Below are 17,923 nucleotides of genomic sequence, written 5' to 3' on the forward strand. Positions count from 1 at the left end.
ATTGTACTGATGTTTTCAACTTGTATCTTTTCACAAAAGTCACCAGGAACTTCCCTCCTGGAGACATAAGGCTCAGCTCTGAACCATAGACTAATTTAAAGAGTAACCAAATGTGAGTACAGGAGGAAAGGAGGCTAATGTAGCTTCAAGAAACTTGGGTTCAATTTAAGGACTGATTTTGCTCCTTTTTCTGTTTCTTTGACATGTAAATGGTTAGAGTCAGCGTGATTCACTGTTCCCTTAATATTGACTTAGCGCCAACTTGCTGCCATATTTAGCCACTGAATTTAATACAATCCTTTGTTTAAAGTATACATCACCCACTCGTTGCCCTGGGAGGAAAGCAGTCACATGTTTTGTATTGACTTTGATTTCCTTTCATTTCTTAGTGCCCACTCTGTCCAGATCACTAGGTTCGGTGCTTTGGGTGTCTGAAGATGAAGTCCTCAGAACTTACCATGATACCAGGAAGAGATGCTCAGCAACAGTCATCAGTAGGATTTTGGCATCTGAAATTGAGTTTGTATTTTCTCCCTTAGTGACACTCAGGAAATGCTCGTCTCCTGCTGTTGATGAATAATTGCAGAGTACTATGGATCATGCTGAAGAAGATGAAATCCTTGCAGCAACCCCGCGATACTATGTGGAAAGACCTATCTTCAGTCATCCGGTCCTCCAGGAAAGACTGCACAAGAAGGACAAGATTTCGGATTCCATCGGGGATAAGCTGAAACAGGCATTCACGTATGTTGTTTCAACCTGTTTCCTTTATTCTGTCATTCAGTTATGAGAGAAGCAAGGTCAGATGTATGAAGAGAATCTGATGATGTGGAGGAAGAACTGGTGGTGAGCACTCGTGATTTGCAGAGCTGTCCACACAGTTCATCCCGTGGTAGATATTTGATGGAACACAAGCTTCATTACGTATTTCACCATATTTAGTTTATTTCTTCTATGCCTTATGTCTATATAAAGGTTTATGTAAACAACCTACTTTCCAGTTCTCCACCTACCTTCAAAGTATCCACCTCTTCCATTTGTCTCTCAGGAAGGTTCCGACCCTCTGTCTTTTTCCCACTTGACTTCTACTCCATGTGGCAATACTCTGAATCTATGAATTTAAGTCCCCAGCGTAAGCTATCAAGGACACGCAGTGTCTTGTGACTTTTCATTTTGAAGACACACAGCCATGTTGCAGGCCTGGGAATGTTAATACCTGATTGCACACCTGATTGTGCAAACCATCTGATTGCTGCCTCCTGAACCCTTGAGACCACAGCTTCTGTGCTGTGTTCATTGAAGCTTCGCAGTGACCCTATGCGCTAGATGTGACATCACAAGAAGTTAAAACTATATACACTGGAGTCAGACTGTCTGAGTTTTCATCCTAGTCCTAACCACCTACTATGTAATTGTTTCCTACTGTGTAAAATGGTAATAGTAATTAGTGCTTACATCATCGAGTTACTGGGGTTAAAACCTATTAATATATGCAAAGTGCAAGGCACATGGCAAACACTATATAAATGTAGCTGTTATTAATATCTCAATTTTCTAAACCAGAAGACAGCTATCAGATCTGATTTCTTTCACTCAAATTCATTGCTCTTGACATAGTTGCCTCACATTTTGCTTCGAGTGTCTCCCTACATCTAATTACCAGATACTCTTAACCACTAAAGATGCTATATAAAACACCATGCATGCTGCAATAATATATTATCCTTTTAAATGGAATAAATTGCTTCCTCATCACCAGGAGGACTTGAGGCTGTCATAGTGGTGGTGGAATTCATCTGTCCATACTCTTACTCACTGATGTCTTTGATTATAGGCATAGACGGGCAAAAGGACTGGCCAAGGCCCAGAATATAATCTGTGTATCAAAGTTAATTAAACCATCCAGGGTTTAAATGCAAAGCCTTGGTTTTATCAGCATGGTGTTCACCTAACTAAGACAGCCAGGCATAGACTCAGCTATAGTGCTGCAGTGACAAATGGTGTTTTGAGTTTACCGAATCAAAACCCTAAAGCTTTGAACACATGTTCCTAAAGTTCATAATACCTGTGTAAATTTCCTTCATTTTATAAGGAAAGGGAAAACAAAGTGGGTAGATGCTGGTCAGTGGTTTCATATTCAGAAGTTAGCTCAGTCAGTAAATAATTCCCCTGCTTTACTTTCACACCAACACAGAAAGCACATTATGAATTTCACCTATTGAAGTGAAAGCTTCTGGGATATCTCAACTAACTTATCTTTCATGGTCAGTTGTAGAGCATTAGAGTGGAGCCAATTCAGATGTTCCTGTTTTTAAGAAATAATAATAAGCAGCTCTTTTCTCTGACCTCTGCAGAGTGGAAAAGTCATCCTCAGCATGAATTTTTCTTTATTGCTCCAGGATATGACGAAGGAAAAATGCTTTGATGTGAATTCTACAGAAATGGTCCTCATTTTATATTTCTTTGTCCTCCCAGATGTACTCCTAAGAAAATACGAAATATCATTTACATGTTCCTCCCCATAACCAAGTGGTTGCCTGCATACAAATTCAAGGAGTATGTGTTGGGTGACTTGGTCTCAGGCATAAGCACAGGGGTGCTGCAGCTTCCTCAAGGTCAGTAGAATATATTTCCTTTTTTTCTTTCCTCTGCTACCATCCCCTCAAACAATCACTTAACCTTTTTGCTCTTTAATTTCATCATGATTGTAAATTCATAATTTTTATCATATCGTTCTGGTAACCTTAACCTGCTTAAAGGAATTCTCCAGAAATAATGCTTTTAAATGACCCTTTAAAAGCCCCAGAGATATTAGTTGTAGAAGTGGTAATACTGTTTTACAGATCAATACGTTTAGAAGCTGGCTGGCATTGCCTTTCTCCTACGAAGTTAATCAGTCATTCCATGAACATGTTGTTGGGGTGGTTCTTTTTTTCTTGTTTTTTTTTGTTGTTTAAATTTTATTGAAGTATCGTTGATTAGCAATGTTGTGGTTAACTTAGGGATTGTCCTTGTTAAGATTCTTGACTTATAATCCATATTCTGATTACAAGCGACCGTGATATACTGAATTCTGCATTTGTGTGATTTTATATGTGATGTAAGAACTTAAGAAAATACTCATTTGATTAGTCATCTCTTCACACGTATTTATCAAGTGTCTGCCCGGCCCTCCCCGTCTTCATGGAACTAACTGTCCAATCAGGGAAAGATACATGAAGCACATAAAAGCACGCATAAATTTTTAATTACAAATGATGGTAAACACTATGAAGGAAGATACAGGGCATCCTGACATGATAATGATAGGGGGACCTAATTTAAGTAGGTAAGTCACAAAAACCTCGTTAGGAAGGTGAGATTGAGCTGAGACCTGAAGGATGAGTAGAAGGCAGGTAAAGAATGAGAAGAAATACATTTCAGGAAGAAGTGATAGCACGTGCGAAGACACTTAGCAGGAAGAGAATTGGGTGTTTGAGGAGTTACGAGAAAGGCAGTGTGCTCGGAGTGTGGGGAGTGAGGGGCCGGTGGCTGGCGAGCTGGGCAGTGGCAGGTCTGCACAGCCTTGATAGGCCCCTTTGGATTTCATTCTGAGTGCAGTAAAAGCTGTCAGCCTACTTTTCACTTGGGTATTTTTGGCAAGAGATCACTGAGACTGTTGTGTGGGGAATGTTCTTGGTTGGTGGGAGGGGCACCAGAATGAATGTAGGGAGACCAAATTAGAAGTGACAGCGACTTAGTGGGATCAAAAGGTGGTCATGGCTTAGACAGCCCCTAGGTCAGCTGGCCGAACATCTATTCCCTTCTCCAGTTTCCCAAAAATGAATTACCAAATGATCAATTTGTTAAAAAAAAAAAAAATTATTTTCCCCAGTGATCAGTTAGCTGAGTTTTTAATTTTCTAAGTGACTGAGTTATTGAATCTATTAAATCTGTTAAACAAAAGCCTTAAATCAGGTGTAGGACCATTCTCCACAACCATTTTGGCACCAACACCCCAAGAATAGAGAAAGGGATGTATCTGAAGGAAGAGGTGAGGGCAGGGGGAGGAGCAGACAGAGGCCCAGCATCTGAAGTGGAAACAGGAGCTAGACAGACATTCAGTCAGGTCGGACTGACAAAGCTACAGCAGATGGCTGCAGCGAACGCACGGAAGCAAATACTTCAGAGAAATCCTCAGAGTTTTGCCTAGTTGGGTTTTCACTGAAATGCCATTCCACAAACTTTTTTATACCTGTAGACATTAAATAAACATCTACACGTTGAACTGTCAGCTCACAGAGGCTCTTCCTTGCTCTGTTCAGTTCCAAAGAGCCTGCAAGAACTTATAGCACAAGGCAGACCATCAACTGTCCCCAGAAAAAAGAGCTATCGTGACAAAAGAATAGTCTCAGAATTGAAATATAGGAATGTTCAGACTGAGAGCAACCACCAAGTACCCATCAGAATAAATGAAATATTACCTTGAAGCAAGATACACCACTGTAAAATATCAGAATACCAGGAATAAATAGAAGATCCCAAAACCTTCTAGAAAGGAAAAAAAAAAGTCACACAATTATGAAATCATAACCAAGGGGAATCTGAAAAAGCAGACATTACAGAATGTCAACAGTTTATGTCTAAAATGATAAAATAAGAAGTAACAGTGTAAACACATTATTTAGAATGGGTTTCTCAACCTGCACCCTGTGCGTGGTTGGTGGTGGGGCCGTCCTGTGCGTTGTGGGATGTTTAGCAGCATCCCTGGTTTCTACAGCAGATGCAGTAGCAGCCCCGCTCCCAGGAATGAGAATAAAGAATGTCTCCAGACATTGCCACATGTCCCCTGGGGGTGGGCGGGATCCTCTCATTAGAAACTGCTGATTTAGAAAAATGGAGATAAATGGTAGAAAAAACAGCTAAAAGAGAAGCGAGTGCCCCTGGGGAGTGGAACCTAGAGTAAGGCAGAAGAGTGCTGGCTTTTCCTCCGAGCCTCCCTGGTACTGCTTGGCTTTTTATACTGTGGACATGTTTCTTTGCTAGAAATAAAATTTTTTAAAAAATACAACATTAACTTAGCATATTATTATGTATGAAATAGAGATGCTTTCCCAAGTCTTCTTTAGCTAAAATGTTCTTATCCACAACATGACAATGCATTACATGAATTTTCGAGTTATCCCAGATACTTGGTTGAGGCCCCAAAACTGAGAACAAAGTGTTTATTGCTCACACGTTCTAAAGAGGGATTCCAGGCCATCCATGCAGAACGATGAGTGAATGACACACATGCTGTCTCCTTAGTGCATCACTTCAACAAGATATATAAGGGGACAAGAAGACTGATTTTAGATTTGGAAAGAGAATTTTCTAGAGAAAAGTGAAAAAAGCCCTATGCGTTTTTCCCTCCACCTAAAGTCAAGGAAGGAAGGAAGGAGGGATGCAAGAGAACCACTCGGAACACTGGACATGTGTCCCCTGGAGTTCGTGGGCACTGTTGCCTAATTCTTGCAAGAAAAATAAATCTACAGGTAAAAAGGTGTGAACTGCCTATGACAGCAAAATGAAGAGGAGCCCTCCAGTGGGCATGGCCTGCACTTGCAAAGTTTCCTGGGGTAAAGCATCCAATAACTGGACGCCCTGGGAAGTAACCAGGCTTGGTTCATTTCAAAGGTACCTGCCCAAGAAATCTGCCTACAGGATGAGCAGCTGCCAGCAGAAAGAACCTGGAGGAGGTTGAGAACTGGAACCTGTAAGGGTCCTAGGTCAGAGGGAGGGGGCATTACATCAGCCAGGGAATGGTACAGTGGGAGTTCCTCATTGAAAAGGGGTCTCCAGACTGTCATACAGAGTGAAGTAAGTCAGAAAGAGAAAAAGAAATATTGTATAATAACGCATATAAGCGGAATATAGAAAAATGGTACAGATTAACTGGTTTGCAAGGCAGAAATAGAGACACAGATGTAGAGAACAAACATATGGACGCCAAGTGGGGAAAGCGGGGGGTGTGGGGTGGGATGAATTGGGAGATTGGGATTGCCATACATTACTAATAAGAAAAAAAAATCAAATTGTACACTTTAAATACATGCAGTTTATTGTATGTCAATTATATCTCAAAAGTTCTTAAAAAAAAGAATAAAACATCTCTGAAAGAATATGCAGAATGTTGGAAAAAATTAAAAAGAAAGGGGGTCTCCAAAGAACCCTGAAGACACCCCATTGGAGAAACAGCTGGCATTTGGGCATCAACACCAGATTACAGCTGCACCAGTCAAGGAAAACTTTCTGCCCTTATCTAAGTTGGGAAAGAATAAAGCAGGAAAAAATTCACCCCTGGCAAAGAGGAGATGACAAGGAAAACTGTCTCAGCCCGGACTCCCTGAGCACTAATGCAGAATTCGTATAGGAGTGGGATGGAAGGGTGGGCACTTTGACACATCTGCTTAAAGTAACATGGTTTTCACTTGTTCATCATAGACAAAGGACCAAGAGAAAAATACACATAGCCCTCTGTTTTCTAATGATCTCCCCATTTCTGTTTGATTTTTAATCCTACAGGTTTAGCCTTTGCAATGTTGGCAGCTGTGCCTCCGGTGTTTGGCCTGTACTCTTCATTTTACCCCGTTATCATGTATTGTTTTTTCGGAACCTCCAGACACATATCCATAGGTAAACCTTCTAGTTGATGTTTTAGTGCCTTTCCTTTTGGATTTCCAAGCTTTGCGATGTGCCAAAGAAATAGCATGTTTGTTATTAGGACATCTGCTTAGTGACAACATTTGTTACCGTATACCCAATAGGCACTTTTAAAAACTACACTCCCCCTCAAGATTTCTAGAGCTAGTAGCTTTCTTATAATCTGGGCATAATAGAAAAAGACAGTTTTCTTGTATAAAAAGAGCAATTGTTGGAATCTGTGAAATAAGTTCATAATGCAATTCGCCTGCGTCTGGTTTTTTTTCCTTTATTTTATTACTGGCACTGCAAGTTCCTAGTTACTGTGCATATTGCCTTTTTATCTTATTTTAGGCACTGCATTGTCCTTGGTTTCTCTTTAGTGTATTTAGGATCAGATTTGTGTGGGTTTCATAATAGTGTTGGTGCTGCCGGAGGCTGCCACCAGCCAACACGCACAAGGTCTCAGGTGCCCATTGCTGAGTAACGCATACCCACCCCCCAAATGTAGCAGCTAAAAGCAGCAATTATGTAATTCTCTCTCACCATTCCTGTGGGTCAGGATTTGGGAAGGGCTCACCTGGGCAGTTTCAGCTCAGCGTCTCTCAAGCAGTTGAGAGTCAGACGGGAGCTGGAACAGCCACAGGAAGCCACATCACCTTTTGTTACCTGGCCGCCACAGTCACACAGTGTCACCTCTGCTGCATTCTTTTGATGACTAGCATGTCACACGTCCAGCCAGATTCAAGGAGAGAGGAATTAGACCACCTCTTTATGGGCACATGTCAAGGTTCTAGAAGAGTGTGTGGGATGGAAGATTTGGCCACAGTGCAGTGTTATTTCAGTGATGATTCATTGACCTCACCTGTGTCTCCTGGGGTGCTGGCAACAACCACATCAGATACACTGAAAATAATTTCCCTGATTAATGCTTCATTATTTCAGGTCCGTTTGCTGTTATTAGCCTGATGATAGGCGGCGTGGCTGTTCGATTAGTCCCAGATGATATAGTCATTCCAGGAGGAGTAAACGCAACCAATGGTACAGAGGCGAGAGATGCCTTGAGAGTGAAAGTTGCCATGTCTGTGACCTTACTTTCAGGAATCATTCAGGTAAGACTCACAGATGCAGAAGTGGACTCTCATTTGCTCATTTAATAAATATCTACTGAGCAGTCTTGGCTGGTCTACATGGTGGGCAGGGTCAGCCAGCAAAACTCCAGAGCTCAGGGTTGGTAGCTCAGGAGTGCCAGTCCCACTGCATGCCTTCCTTCAATTGATACTCAGTAGGAAGTAGCTAGCTTCAGTTGGGTACTTCAGAGATTCAGAAGCAAGACTAGCTTGAAGCAGGATGGGTTCGTAATGGGAAGAGGGTATTTCTTATCTGCCTGGAAGGAACAGGAAGTGACATGACGAAGCATGCCCCCACTTCTGAGGGACAGGGAGAGTACAAGCATGCCCAGTGCCGCTTGGGGCTCCAGGCCCTTCCAAACCGTCCATTGTTTTCTGCATAACCAGCGATTGATTTGTTAGCTACTTACGTGCTGCAGGTGCAAGTTTGTCGTGTTAGAAAGTGGTCCAGAAAGAACTTGTTAATGTTTTCTGTTGGTTTTAACTTCCTGATCTATCATGTGATTTATTTGTTTCTTTGTCATTAAAAAAAATAGTTTTGCCTAGGTGTCTGTAGGTTTGGATTTGTGGCCATATATCTCACGGAGCCCCTGGTCCGTGGGTTTACCACCGCGGCAGCTGTGCATGTCTTCACCTCCATGTTAAAATACCTGTTTGGAGTTAAAACAAAGCGGCACAGTGGGATCTTTTCAGTGGTGTATGTAAGTAAGCAACTTCCCAACTTACTGGTTTTTGTTTTCTCTTCTTTATTTTTTCAGCTTCTATTCTGTATCTCTTTTACCTTCAATGCTCACTTTCCTTATTTCCAAGATTTTCAATAAAATGGAGAAGGTTTAGTTATTCTAAAGCTTTTCTGAGAAGAGCGCTGAAAGGAAAATTAAACCTTAAAGTTTCATTTAATTAATAAGTGATACTATCTACCTCACAAGGAATTTTTGGTAAGGTCTTTTTTTAAATATTTATTTATTTGACTGTGCCGGGTCTCAGTTGTGGTACGTGGGATCTTGAGTTGCAGCATGCAGGAGCTAATTCCCTGACCAAGGATCGAACCAGGGCCTGCTGCATTGGGAGCTCGGAGTCTTAACCACTGGACCACCAGGGAGGTCCCTGGTTAGGTCTTTATTTGGTGATTACACCTTGACTCTAATTAGCTGAAGAGACAGCTTTTTCTTAAGATCAAATTAGATTCTTTTTGGGAACTAACAAATAATTTAAAGGCATTATGGGATAACATCTCTCTCTCAAAAACTGCTTGCTCATGCAGGCAAAAAAATAAGTCTGTGAAGGATTTAACTATTACAATTAACCAGTTTAATCTAATAAAATATACATAGACCCTTCCACCCAATTCAGAGAAAATATAAATTATTTGTAAGCACATAGGTAACAATGGTAATAACTGATAATGTTGACAGTGGTCATGTAAAACTGATTGCACATTCTAAAAATTCAGTATTTCACATGGTGCAGTATAATTAGTAGTCAATAACTAAATATAGCTTTAAAACCGCCATACATTTGGAAACCAAAAACATATTTTTAAGTAACCCATTGATAAAGAAGTTATGAAATAATTAAAACCAAGTGGCAGTGGACGTACTACATATCAGAATTTCTGAGATGCTACTAAAGCTGTTTTTGGAGTGAAAGATCAGAATAGCTTTAGCAGCATCCACTTCACTGGGAATGAAGTGCCAGGCACTGTGTTAGGCAGAGCAGTGAGCTTACAGTCCAACAGGAAGACAAATAGTAAACTACTAATCACATAAATATGTAGTTTACAAATTGTGTTAAGTGCTGTGAACTAAAAATCAGGCTGCTATGAAAGTTGAATGGGGAGACCTTTAGATTAGGGGTCTAGGAAAGTAGCTTTGATGAAGTGACATTAAATTGAGTCCTTTGTTGATTAGAATGAAGTCCATCTGTGGAAGCATTCCCTAAATAACTAAGTTCTCCATTTCCCGTAATAGCTGGTAACATGCGTCTTACTCTGAGATGTCTCAAAATACCTTATCACTAAGGAAATTGAACAGACAGACACACTAGAGAACGCTCTAGGCATTAATAGGAAAGGCGTGTAGCCTAGGCTCAGCGGTAACCTACTTTCCCAGGGTCCAGATGAGTACTGACTGCATTCGGGGTGCCGAGACTGCAGCGTTAGGAGAAAATTAAGTGGCTTTCTTCTCTAACTTTCCTGGGCTTCTTTCCAAGCTTCAGCCACTCTCTAGCCTTGAAAGCTCACCTGATTCCTCTTTCATCTGCTAACAATGATTTCTCCCTCTTTCAGCTCCTAAAAGCTTTTCTCCGTATTTACCTTTGAATTATTTTGCTGATACCACCCCTAATCCTTTCCTAATGCTCAGCACTCAGCTTCAGGGCTACTTTTCTGAATTTTACAATCCTATGTTGAGACATTAGCATGGCAAAGAACACTGTAATGTAAGATTATCAGGTAAGGACTACAGCTACAAATTTGCATGATGGGGTAACCGTGATTCCTGATTAGTGGGAGCTGCAGAGAGAGAGATTTCAATCTGAGACCTTTTAGCTAGAAATGTCCGCTAATGGGATGGCTGATGTGAATTAGAGCACTAGACTGTCTCTGTCTATTCAGGGGTTATTGCTTGATGTAACATCCAGTGTTCACTGTGTTACAGAGTACAGTTGCTGTGTTGCAGAATGTTAAAAACCTCAACGTGTGTTCCCTAGGCGTTGGGCTGATGGTTTTTGGTTTGCTGTTGGGTGGCAAGGAGTTTAATGAGAGATTTAAAGAGAAATTGCCAGCACCCATTCCTTTAGAGTTCTTTGCGGTAAGTCAGCTTTTGGCCACATACACCTACCTATTTCTATGAGGGGTTTAGAAGCGGACAGGAAAGGAGGGAATTAGACCTTTTTTCTCTCATTTCTGCCGCGAGAAGGCTGGAATTTGTCAAGGGGAACTTTTACAAATACACGGACAAAGAAAGAAAAGCATTAAAGCATAGACGTGGATAATTTGTAAAATATAGCTGAAGACTGTCCATAAATGTGAATGTAAATTATCTTTGAGTGAAATTATGGAGATTTTTTCTTTTTCCAAGTTTTTGCTGTCTAATTGTTTTATGTGAACATGTAAACCTCAGTAGCCTGAAAAAATTAAGCTGTGTCCATTCTGAAAAGAGCATAAGGCAAAGGTTCCCAAACTTCCTTGGTTCCTGGCACTCCTAGGCCAAAAGAAATACCCAGCTATCAGTTCCATTTACTGAGTAGCAAGGTCCAAACAACCTCATACGTATCTATGGCTAACAACCTAAGAACTATTTATAAAAATAATGCACATAAATTGGAATAAAATATACTTTATGGCATTATTAAATCGCACAATTTATTAATGAATGGGCACTTCACAATCCCTCAAACCTGGGAATCAGACAGACACCGCTGCCGTCATTTCCTGTTCACTTTGATTTTTGCATGATGCCTGCTTTTTACCACAGTGACCACTGAATGCACAGCTTTGCAAGCACATGGGGTGACTGGAAGGAAAGCAGTAGGAACTCATAACAAAACCGTGAGCTACCTGACACTAGACACTTGCATGGTGTCTGACAGGTGGCACTGTTGACATGGAGCACTTTGGTGTATAGTTTGGGAGCCAAAAGGAGAAGAAATAAAAATTATAGGTGTCTGATCCAAATCTAGCAAAAAAGTTCCACCCACAAAAACAACTGGCTGGTGTAGCTCACAAGGAAGCCCGTCCCTTTGACCCTTGTCCTTGCTTTCGTCTTGTCTACACCCGAATAGGACTGTCTCTCGCTGTTTTAAGACCCGTTCTCTCATTGGGGCTAGGCAGAGAGTTCCTGTTTCCTCTTGGAGAACAAGAGGTTCTCAGCTCCTTTGCATGGCAAAAGAAAAAGGCAAACCCTGATCGTGAAGTAAATGATGAAGATTGCCTTTCCTGGCTTGGGTTCCTACTTCTGTTCATTTTCCAGATTCCCTTGAAAGTTTCCTTCATGTTTCCCAGGGCAGTGGTTCTCCAGAATTCTATCATTATAATTATGGTGAACCTGTTTTGTTTTTTTTTTTTTTTAACTTCTTATCTGTGTGCTCCTTAGAGCAAGGGAGAGGGAAGCCACACTGGAAAATTGGGGACAATCTTCATGACTCTCTTTAAACATAAAATTTCTTTCTTATCATAAAATTGTTTGGGGTTTTACATTCTATTTTAAAAAGCATGTTTGTGTTGGTGGGAAAGCTGTGGTTTGAGTTATTTATTACTGCATAATGTTGATGCTCCAGGAACTTGAGCCATGTGTATCCTGTGGATTTGAATTTTCTGGGCACTCCTCCAGTTTGAGATGCACAACAGGTGCAGTTAAGGGTGACAGACATTACAGCCAACAAAGAAGGGGCATTTCATCATGGCGGCCAGAAGCAGCCACGCCTTTGGTGTCTCGGGCTGCTGTGTCTGATAATAAGCTTGCCTTCTTCTCGGTTCCCTGCAGCAGGCCCCTTTGTGGGAGACTGGCTCCCTTCCCTGGCCAGCCCTGTGCCTTCGCTCCTGGATAACCCACTCAGAAAGTTCTACAAGCGACAATTCTTTGGGATGAAGAAAGTTTGTCTCTCCTTCTGTTATTTTTCTCTTCTTGTAGCTTGTACTTTACACACAGACTAAATCTACGCCCTGACAATCCAGGAAACCTTATGCACAAGGACACTCTATGACAGGAGGTTTCACTCTGACCCTGACTCTGCAACAGATGTGGGAGAAGATACCCATGGGGCACTGCTGGAGGCCTCTGACCACCTTGGTGCTGCTATCCTGGAAACAGAGTCCGTAGGAAGATTGTACAGTAGATCCAAACATACATTTTATAATGATACACTGTCACTGTACCAGCCTCACAGTACATATTTCCTGTCCTTTATTTGTGCCACCTTGGCCAGAGTCTCATTTTACCTGCCCCAAAGGCAAAGCCAACTCCTGAAAGGTTTTACGGCTTCTTTCTGTTTGTAGCCAACTAGCCAGATGCCTCAGGTTGGAACAGAACAAAGTAAAGAGAGAAGAATTCCAGACCACCAGGAGATTGTAGAGTCCATTTTAATTTTGTGGTGAAGGGTCATTAGGAGAAGTTAGAATTGCTGGACACTAACTATAATTCTTTTTAAAACTGAAAAAGTGAGAATAGATTTGAGTTGGCTAACAAGTTCTTTGAAGCTTATTTTTGTGGCATTTGAGTGTCCATATCTAAAGGTACATTTGGATTTGTGTCTGTTTCAGGTGGTTATGGGAACTGGCATTTCAGCTGGGTTTAACCTGCATGAATCGTACAATGTGGATGTCGTTGGGACACTTCCTCTGGGGTAGGAAAATAGTTTTAAGTAATAGTGTGACTTGAACAACCAAGGGATCTATTATTGCTTCTAACTCCTGCTTTAGTATTCTTGCAATAAAAAATCTTTTTTTGCTACATATCAAATAGCTGAGGGTTTGGGGGTTTTGAGTTTGGTTCTTTTAGCTTGTGTGTGTATGTGGGGGGGGTGGTTATTGTGGTTAAAAAAATAACATAAAACTTACCATTTTAATCATTCTTAAGTGTACGGTTCAGTCATGTTAAGTATGTTCGCATTGTTGTGAAACAGATCCCCAAAACTGTTCCGTCTTGCAAATCTGAAACTGTACCATTAGACAGTAACTCTGCGTTCTCCTTTCCCTCCAGCCCCTACTTTCTATCTCTGTGAATCCAATTACTGTAATGCTCACAAGTGCAATTACACACAGTTTGCCTTTTCTGTGACTGGCTTATTTCATTTAGCATAATATCAAAGTTCATCCATGTTGCCGTGTGGGACAGGACTCCCTTCCTCTTTAAAGCAGAATAAAATTCCCCCTTATGTATGTACCACACTTTATCCGTTCATCCATCCATGGACATTTGGGTTGCTTCCACCTCTTAGCTGTTGTGAATAATCCTGCTGTGAGCGTGGGTGTGCAAGTATCTTTTCAAGACCTTGCTTTCAGTTGTTTTAGATGTATACATAGAAGTGGGGCTGCTGGATCATATAATAGTCTATTTTAACCTTTCGATGAACCTCCATACTGTTTTCCAAAGTGGTTGCACCATCCTAAATGTCCATCAACAGATGAATGGATAAAGAAGATGTGGTACATACATATAATGGAATATTACTCAGCTGTAAAAAGCAATGAAACTGGGACATTTTTAGAGACATGGATGGACCTAGAGACTGTCATACAGAGTGAAGTGAGTCAGAAAGAGAAAAACAAATATTGTATATTAACACATATATGTGGACTATAGAAAAATGGTACAAATCAACCATTTTGCAAGGCAGAAATAGAGACCCAGATGTAGAGAACAAACATATGGACACCAAGTGGGGAAAGCGGGGAGGGTTGGGGGAGGAATGAATTGGGAGATTGGGATACCAAATTGTGCACTCTAAATATATGCAGCTTATTGTAAACAAATAAAAAATCAAAAGTTAAAAAAAAAAAACAAAAAACAAAGTGGTTGTACCATTTTACAGTCCTAAGAACAATGGCATGTGGTTTTTCGTTTTGTTTCCTATTTAACGTTTATCATTTTTTTATATCTCTTCCTGGGTAGCTTAAGAATGAAAAGCAGAAAGACCCAGATCTAGCCTACCGCTTACTAGCTTTGTGACCTTGGGCAAGTCACTTATCCTCTCGAAGCCTCAGTTTCCTCCCCTGCTAGGTGAGCATGACTGTCTCAAGAGTAGTTGTGAGAGCCGCGGGAGGTACTGTGTGTCACGCGGCCAGTGAGCACCTGGCACGCACAGTGCACATTCAAGACGTGTTAATTGAAAGGTCTGTGGCTCATTGTTTCAACAGGTTTTCTAGTTTTATTTATTTATTTATTTTTAAATTTTATTTATTTATTATTTTTTGGGGGGTACACCAAGTTCAGTCATCTGTTTTTATACACATATCCCTGTATTCCCTCCTTCCCTCGACTCCCCCCCACCCTCCCTCGACTCCCCCCGACCCTCCCCGTCCCAGTCCTCTAAGGCATCTTCCAGGTTTTCTAGTTTTAAATCATGTATTACTTCTCTGCTTCATCTATTTTTCTCTTATCTAATTCGACATTTAAAAAATTTTACTGTTATTTTTAGATTTGAAGGCGCAAGAGTGACTGCGAGCGTCTTCTGGTCTCACTCTGTCTGTCTCTGATACTCTCCGGCCATCTCTGTATCTCTCTGTCTCTGTCTTTCTGTCCCTGGTACTGTCTCTTTCTCGCCACCCTCTTTTCTCTTCCCAAAAGAACAGAGTCAGACGTTTGCCCAGATGTGGCACATTGACAGGACCTGGCGTACTCCATCAGGCCTTGCCCCCGGAACCATCTAAGAATCTCCGGGGAAGCACAGGGAGCAGGAGTTGCTCTTTAAGCCACAGTTCACGCCAGGGAGCAAGTGTTGAAGGAGGAAGCCTGCACTCACTCAGCGTCAGTGATTTGCTGTCATGAACATGTTACTTATGCGTCAATGTAAAGATATAACACAGTGATAACCCTTGCTTTTCTATCTGCTTTTGAGTACTTTTATATCCACCATGTCAGTTGATGGCTCACAATAACACTGTTGACATCTGTTATCCTCATTCAACAGATGAGAAAGTTCACTTATTCTCATTTATTCAGCATGTGTTTATCGAGTGCCTATTATGTGCCAGGGACACAGCAGTTAAACACAAAAGCAAGCATGCAGGCAAAAAAGTCTTTGCTCTCGTGGAGCTTATACATCAGTAGTGAGATGTGCTATGAAGACAAGGGAAGCCAGGTCAGAGATAGGCGGGGCTGGGGGTGCTGTTTTAGGTAGGGTGTCAGGGGAGGCGACAGCTGAGAGATGTGAGTGAGGTTTGGGGAGTCCCAGCCTGGACCCGGCACTCAGTCTTCAGATACCCAGTTGAGTGATCTTTCCATTACCTCACACCTGGGTCACTAACATAGTCATGTGACGAATAGGAGTCTTTGGATCCAGTAGATAACCCTGTTCAATAATTAATCACAAACAATTTACATGTGAATTCTCACACTTAGATTTCTCCTTTTAAAAATTCACATGCCACCGTAATCCCTACCTAATCCCTTCCTTTCCCTATTGAGTTGCACCCAAATATGTTGCTTTCCCTGTGTGTAAGAGCTAAACTTTAAAAAAAAAAAAAAAGCATTTTACCTTTAAATTTGGCTTCCCAGAAACCTTATCTTTCTGGAACTGTGCCCAAAACCAAGCAGGAAACAAATAATGCCTGCCTAACTTCCTATCTGTGTACAGTCATACTGCTTCAGTGATCTGTGTCTCACTGCCCAAAAGAGTGGCTTATAACAACATCGTTTATTTGCTCACAGTTCATCAGTGTAGGTGGGGCTCAGCCGAGTGGTTGTCTCACTTGGGGTCTCTCAGGCAGCTGCAGACTCTGAAGGGTGACGGGCTGGAGGATCCAAGAGGGCCTCGCTCACATGTCTGACGGCTCAGCTAAGGGCTGGCTGGCATCTTCTATCCACACAGGTCTCCAGCAGGGTAGCCGGGTTCTTTGTGTGTCGCCTCAGCACAACAGGACAGAAAAGCAGAAGCTGCCAGTCTGTTTACAGCACTCATAACAACACCACTCCTACCACATTCTGTGGGTCCAAGCAAATCACAAGACCAGCCCAGATTCAGCTAGAGGGGAAACAGACCACATCCAGATAGGGCAACAGCACACACAGGTATGAGAGGAATTGTTGATGGCCCTATTTGAAAACAAACTACCACACTTATCTATACACACACATAAATACACAGTACAGTCCCCAGAAAGTGACAGCTGACTGTTAAAGATTCCATTCATGGCAATATATCGTGTTTCTTGGTTTACATCTCTTAGCTCATTGCAGCATGCATTCTTTTCTCACATTCTTATTCCTCACACCCAAACCTGCTGCCAGGCCTCCTCTCCTGGTTAATGCTTATGCAGCAAAGTGCAAGGGAAAGGCAGTAAGTTCTATAGCGAGACCCCCGTGGGTCAGATTCCCTGCTCCATCTTCAGCAGATTACTTAACATCTGCAAGCATCCATTTTTCATGTATAAACTGGGATAGCAGTGGCACCTATCTGGAAGGATTGTTGTGAGGACAAATGAGATGACGTTTATCAAGCATGTGGCACGTACTCTAGACGTAACATATGTTAGGTTCCTTTCCTTTGCTTCCCTCCCTTTCCCTCACCCCAGAACCTGAGACAACCCCTTCATCACTGTGATACGACACAGTATGAGAAATAGTGTGGAGAGGCAGGTTCTTCGTGGTTTTTCTTGTACTTTAGTAGGTGAGCCGTTTGACCTTGGATGAGTTGCTTGACCTCATTCTGCCTCATCTTCCTCAGCTGTAAAATGGGGATTATAATGGTACCTAGCTTACAGCGCTGTTGGAGATAAACACATAACCTGGCACAAGAGGAAGCACCTAATAACTGATCGTAACGTTAATAATATTGTGCAACAGTTAAGTGATGTTATTATTATTTAGCCCAATGCTTTGAATTGGAGCAGATGCCTTTGAAAATCTCAATTGCCTTTTCCCCCATACCATTCTGGGGAATACCTATTCTGTTCTTTTAGGTCAAAGGTTCCAAAGTACAAGAATGGATCACAAGAATTAGGTTCCCCATTGGGGAGCTCCAGGAGCCACACTCCTGACGCCTCCAGGTTCCTAGGATTCCCAGGTGCAGCCCAAGGAGTATAGTCTGCTGTTGCTCCTTTCCCATGTTAGACACTCACCGAAAGGGATCCAGGGAAGAAGCAGAGTTCTTACATCAAATAGCAAGGGAGAGCAGTGAGTACCTAGGGTTGCCCAGACAGTGGTAATTCCCCGGTAGGACAGCCCTCGTCCAGCTCCCTCCTCACCTCAGTTTTTGGTTCGAATGTCTTGTGGCATCTGAGTGCTTCACTGACCCTCTCCTCTTCCTGCTCTGAGTCTTGCTTACACCTGCCATGCGGGGCGCCCTGAGGTATGCGGTTACTCCTTTTCTAAATAAAACGGCATCTGATCTCTGCTGATAACCCGTTCAGGTGGAAAGCCAGCACTCTGCGGTTGGGGCCTGGAAAGAAGCCGTGTGTCAGAGAGGGCCCTGCT

At 42.0% G+C, this 17,923-nt stretch overlaps 1 protein-coding gene across 3 annotated transcripts in view; it reads left to right on the top strand.

Moving 5' to 3' along the window:
• The first annotated feature begins 592 nt into the window (after positions 1-592).
• Positions 593-17,923, top strand: part of SLC26A5 (solute carrier family 26 member 5) — a 29,274-nt gene continuing 11,943 nt past the window's right edge. For all 3 annotated transcript variants that reach the window (XM_057731428.1, XM_057731429.1, XM_057731430.1), the window contains exons 1-7: positions 593-744; positions 2,476-2,615; positions 6,544-6,654; positions 7,606-7,772; positions 8,327-8,491; positions 10,448-10,600; positions 13,051-13,133. In XM_057731428.1, coding sequence (XP_057587411.1) covers positions 593-744; positions 2,476-2,615; positions 6,544-6,654; positions 7,606-7,772; positions 8,327-8,491; positions 10,448-10,600; positions 13,051-13,133 — 971 coding nt within the window. The remainder of the gene's footprint in view (positions 745-2,475; positions 2,616-6,543; positions 6,655-7,605; positions 7,773-8,326; positions 8,492-10,447; positions 10,601-13,050; positions 13,134-17,923) is intronic.

Source organism: Hippopotamus amphibius, chromosome 4, assembly GCF_030028045.1.
Source record: "Hippopotamus amphibius kiboko isolate mHipAmp2 chromosome 4, mHipAmp2.hap2, whole genome shotgun sequence".
Classification (NCBI taxonomy): domain Eukaryota; kingdom Metazoa; phylum Chordata; class Mammalia; order Artiodactyla; family Hippopotamidae; genus Hippopotamus; species Hippopotamus amphibius.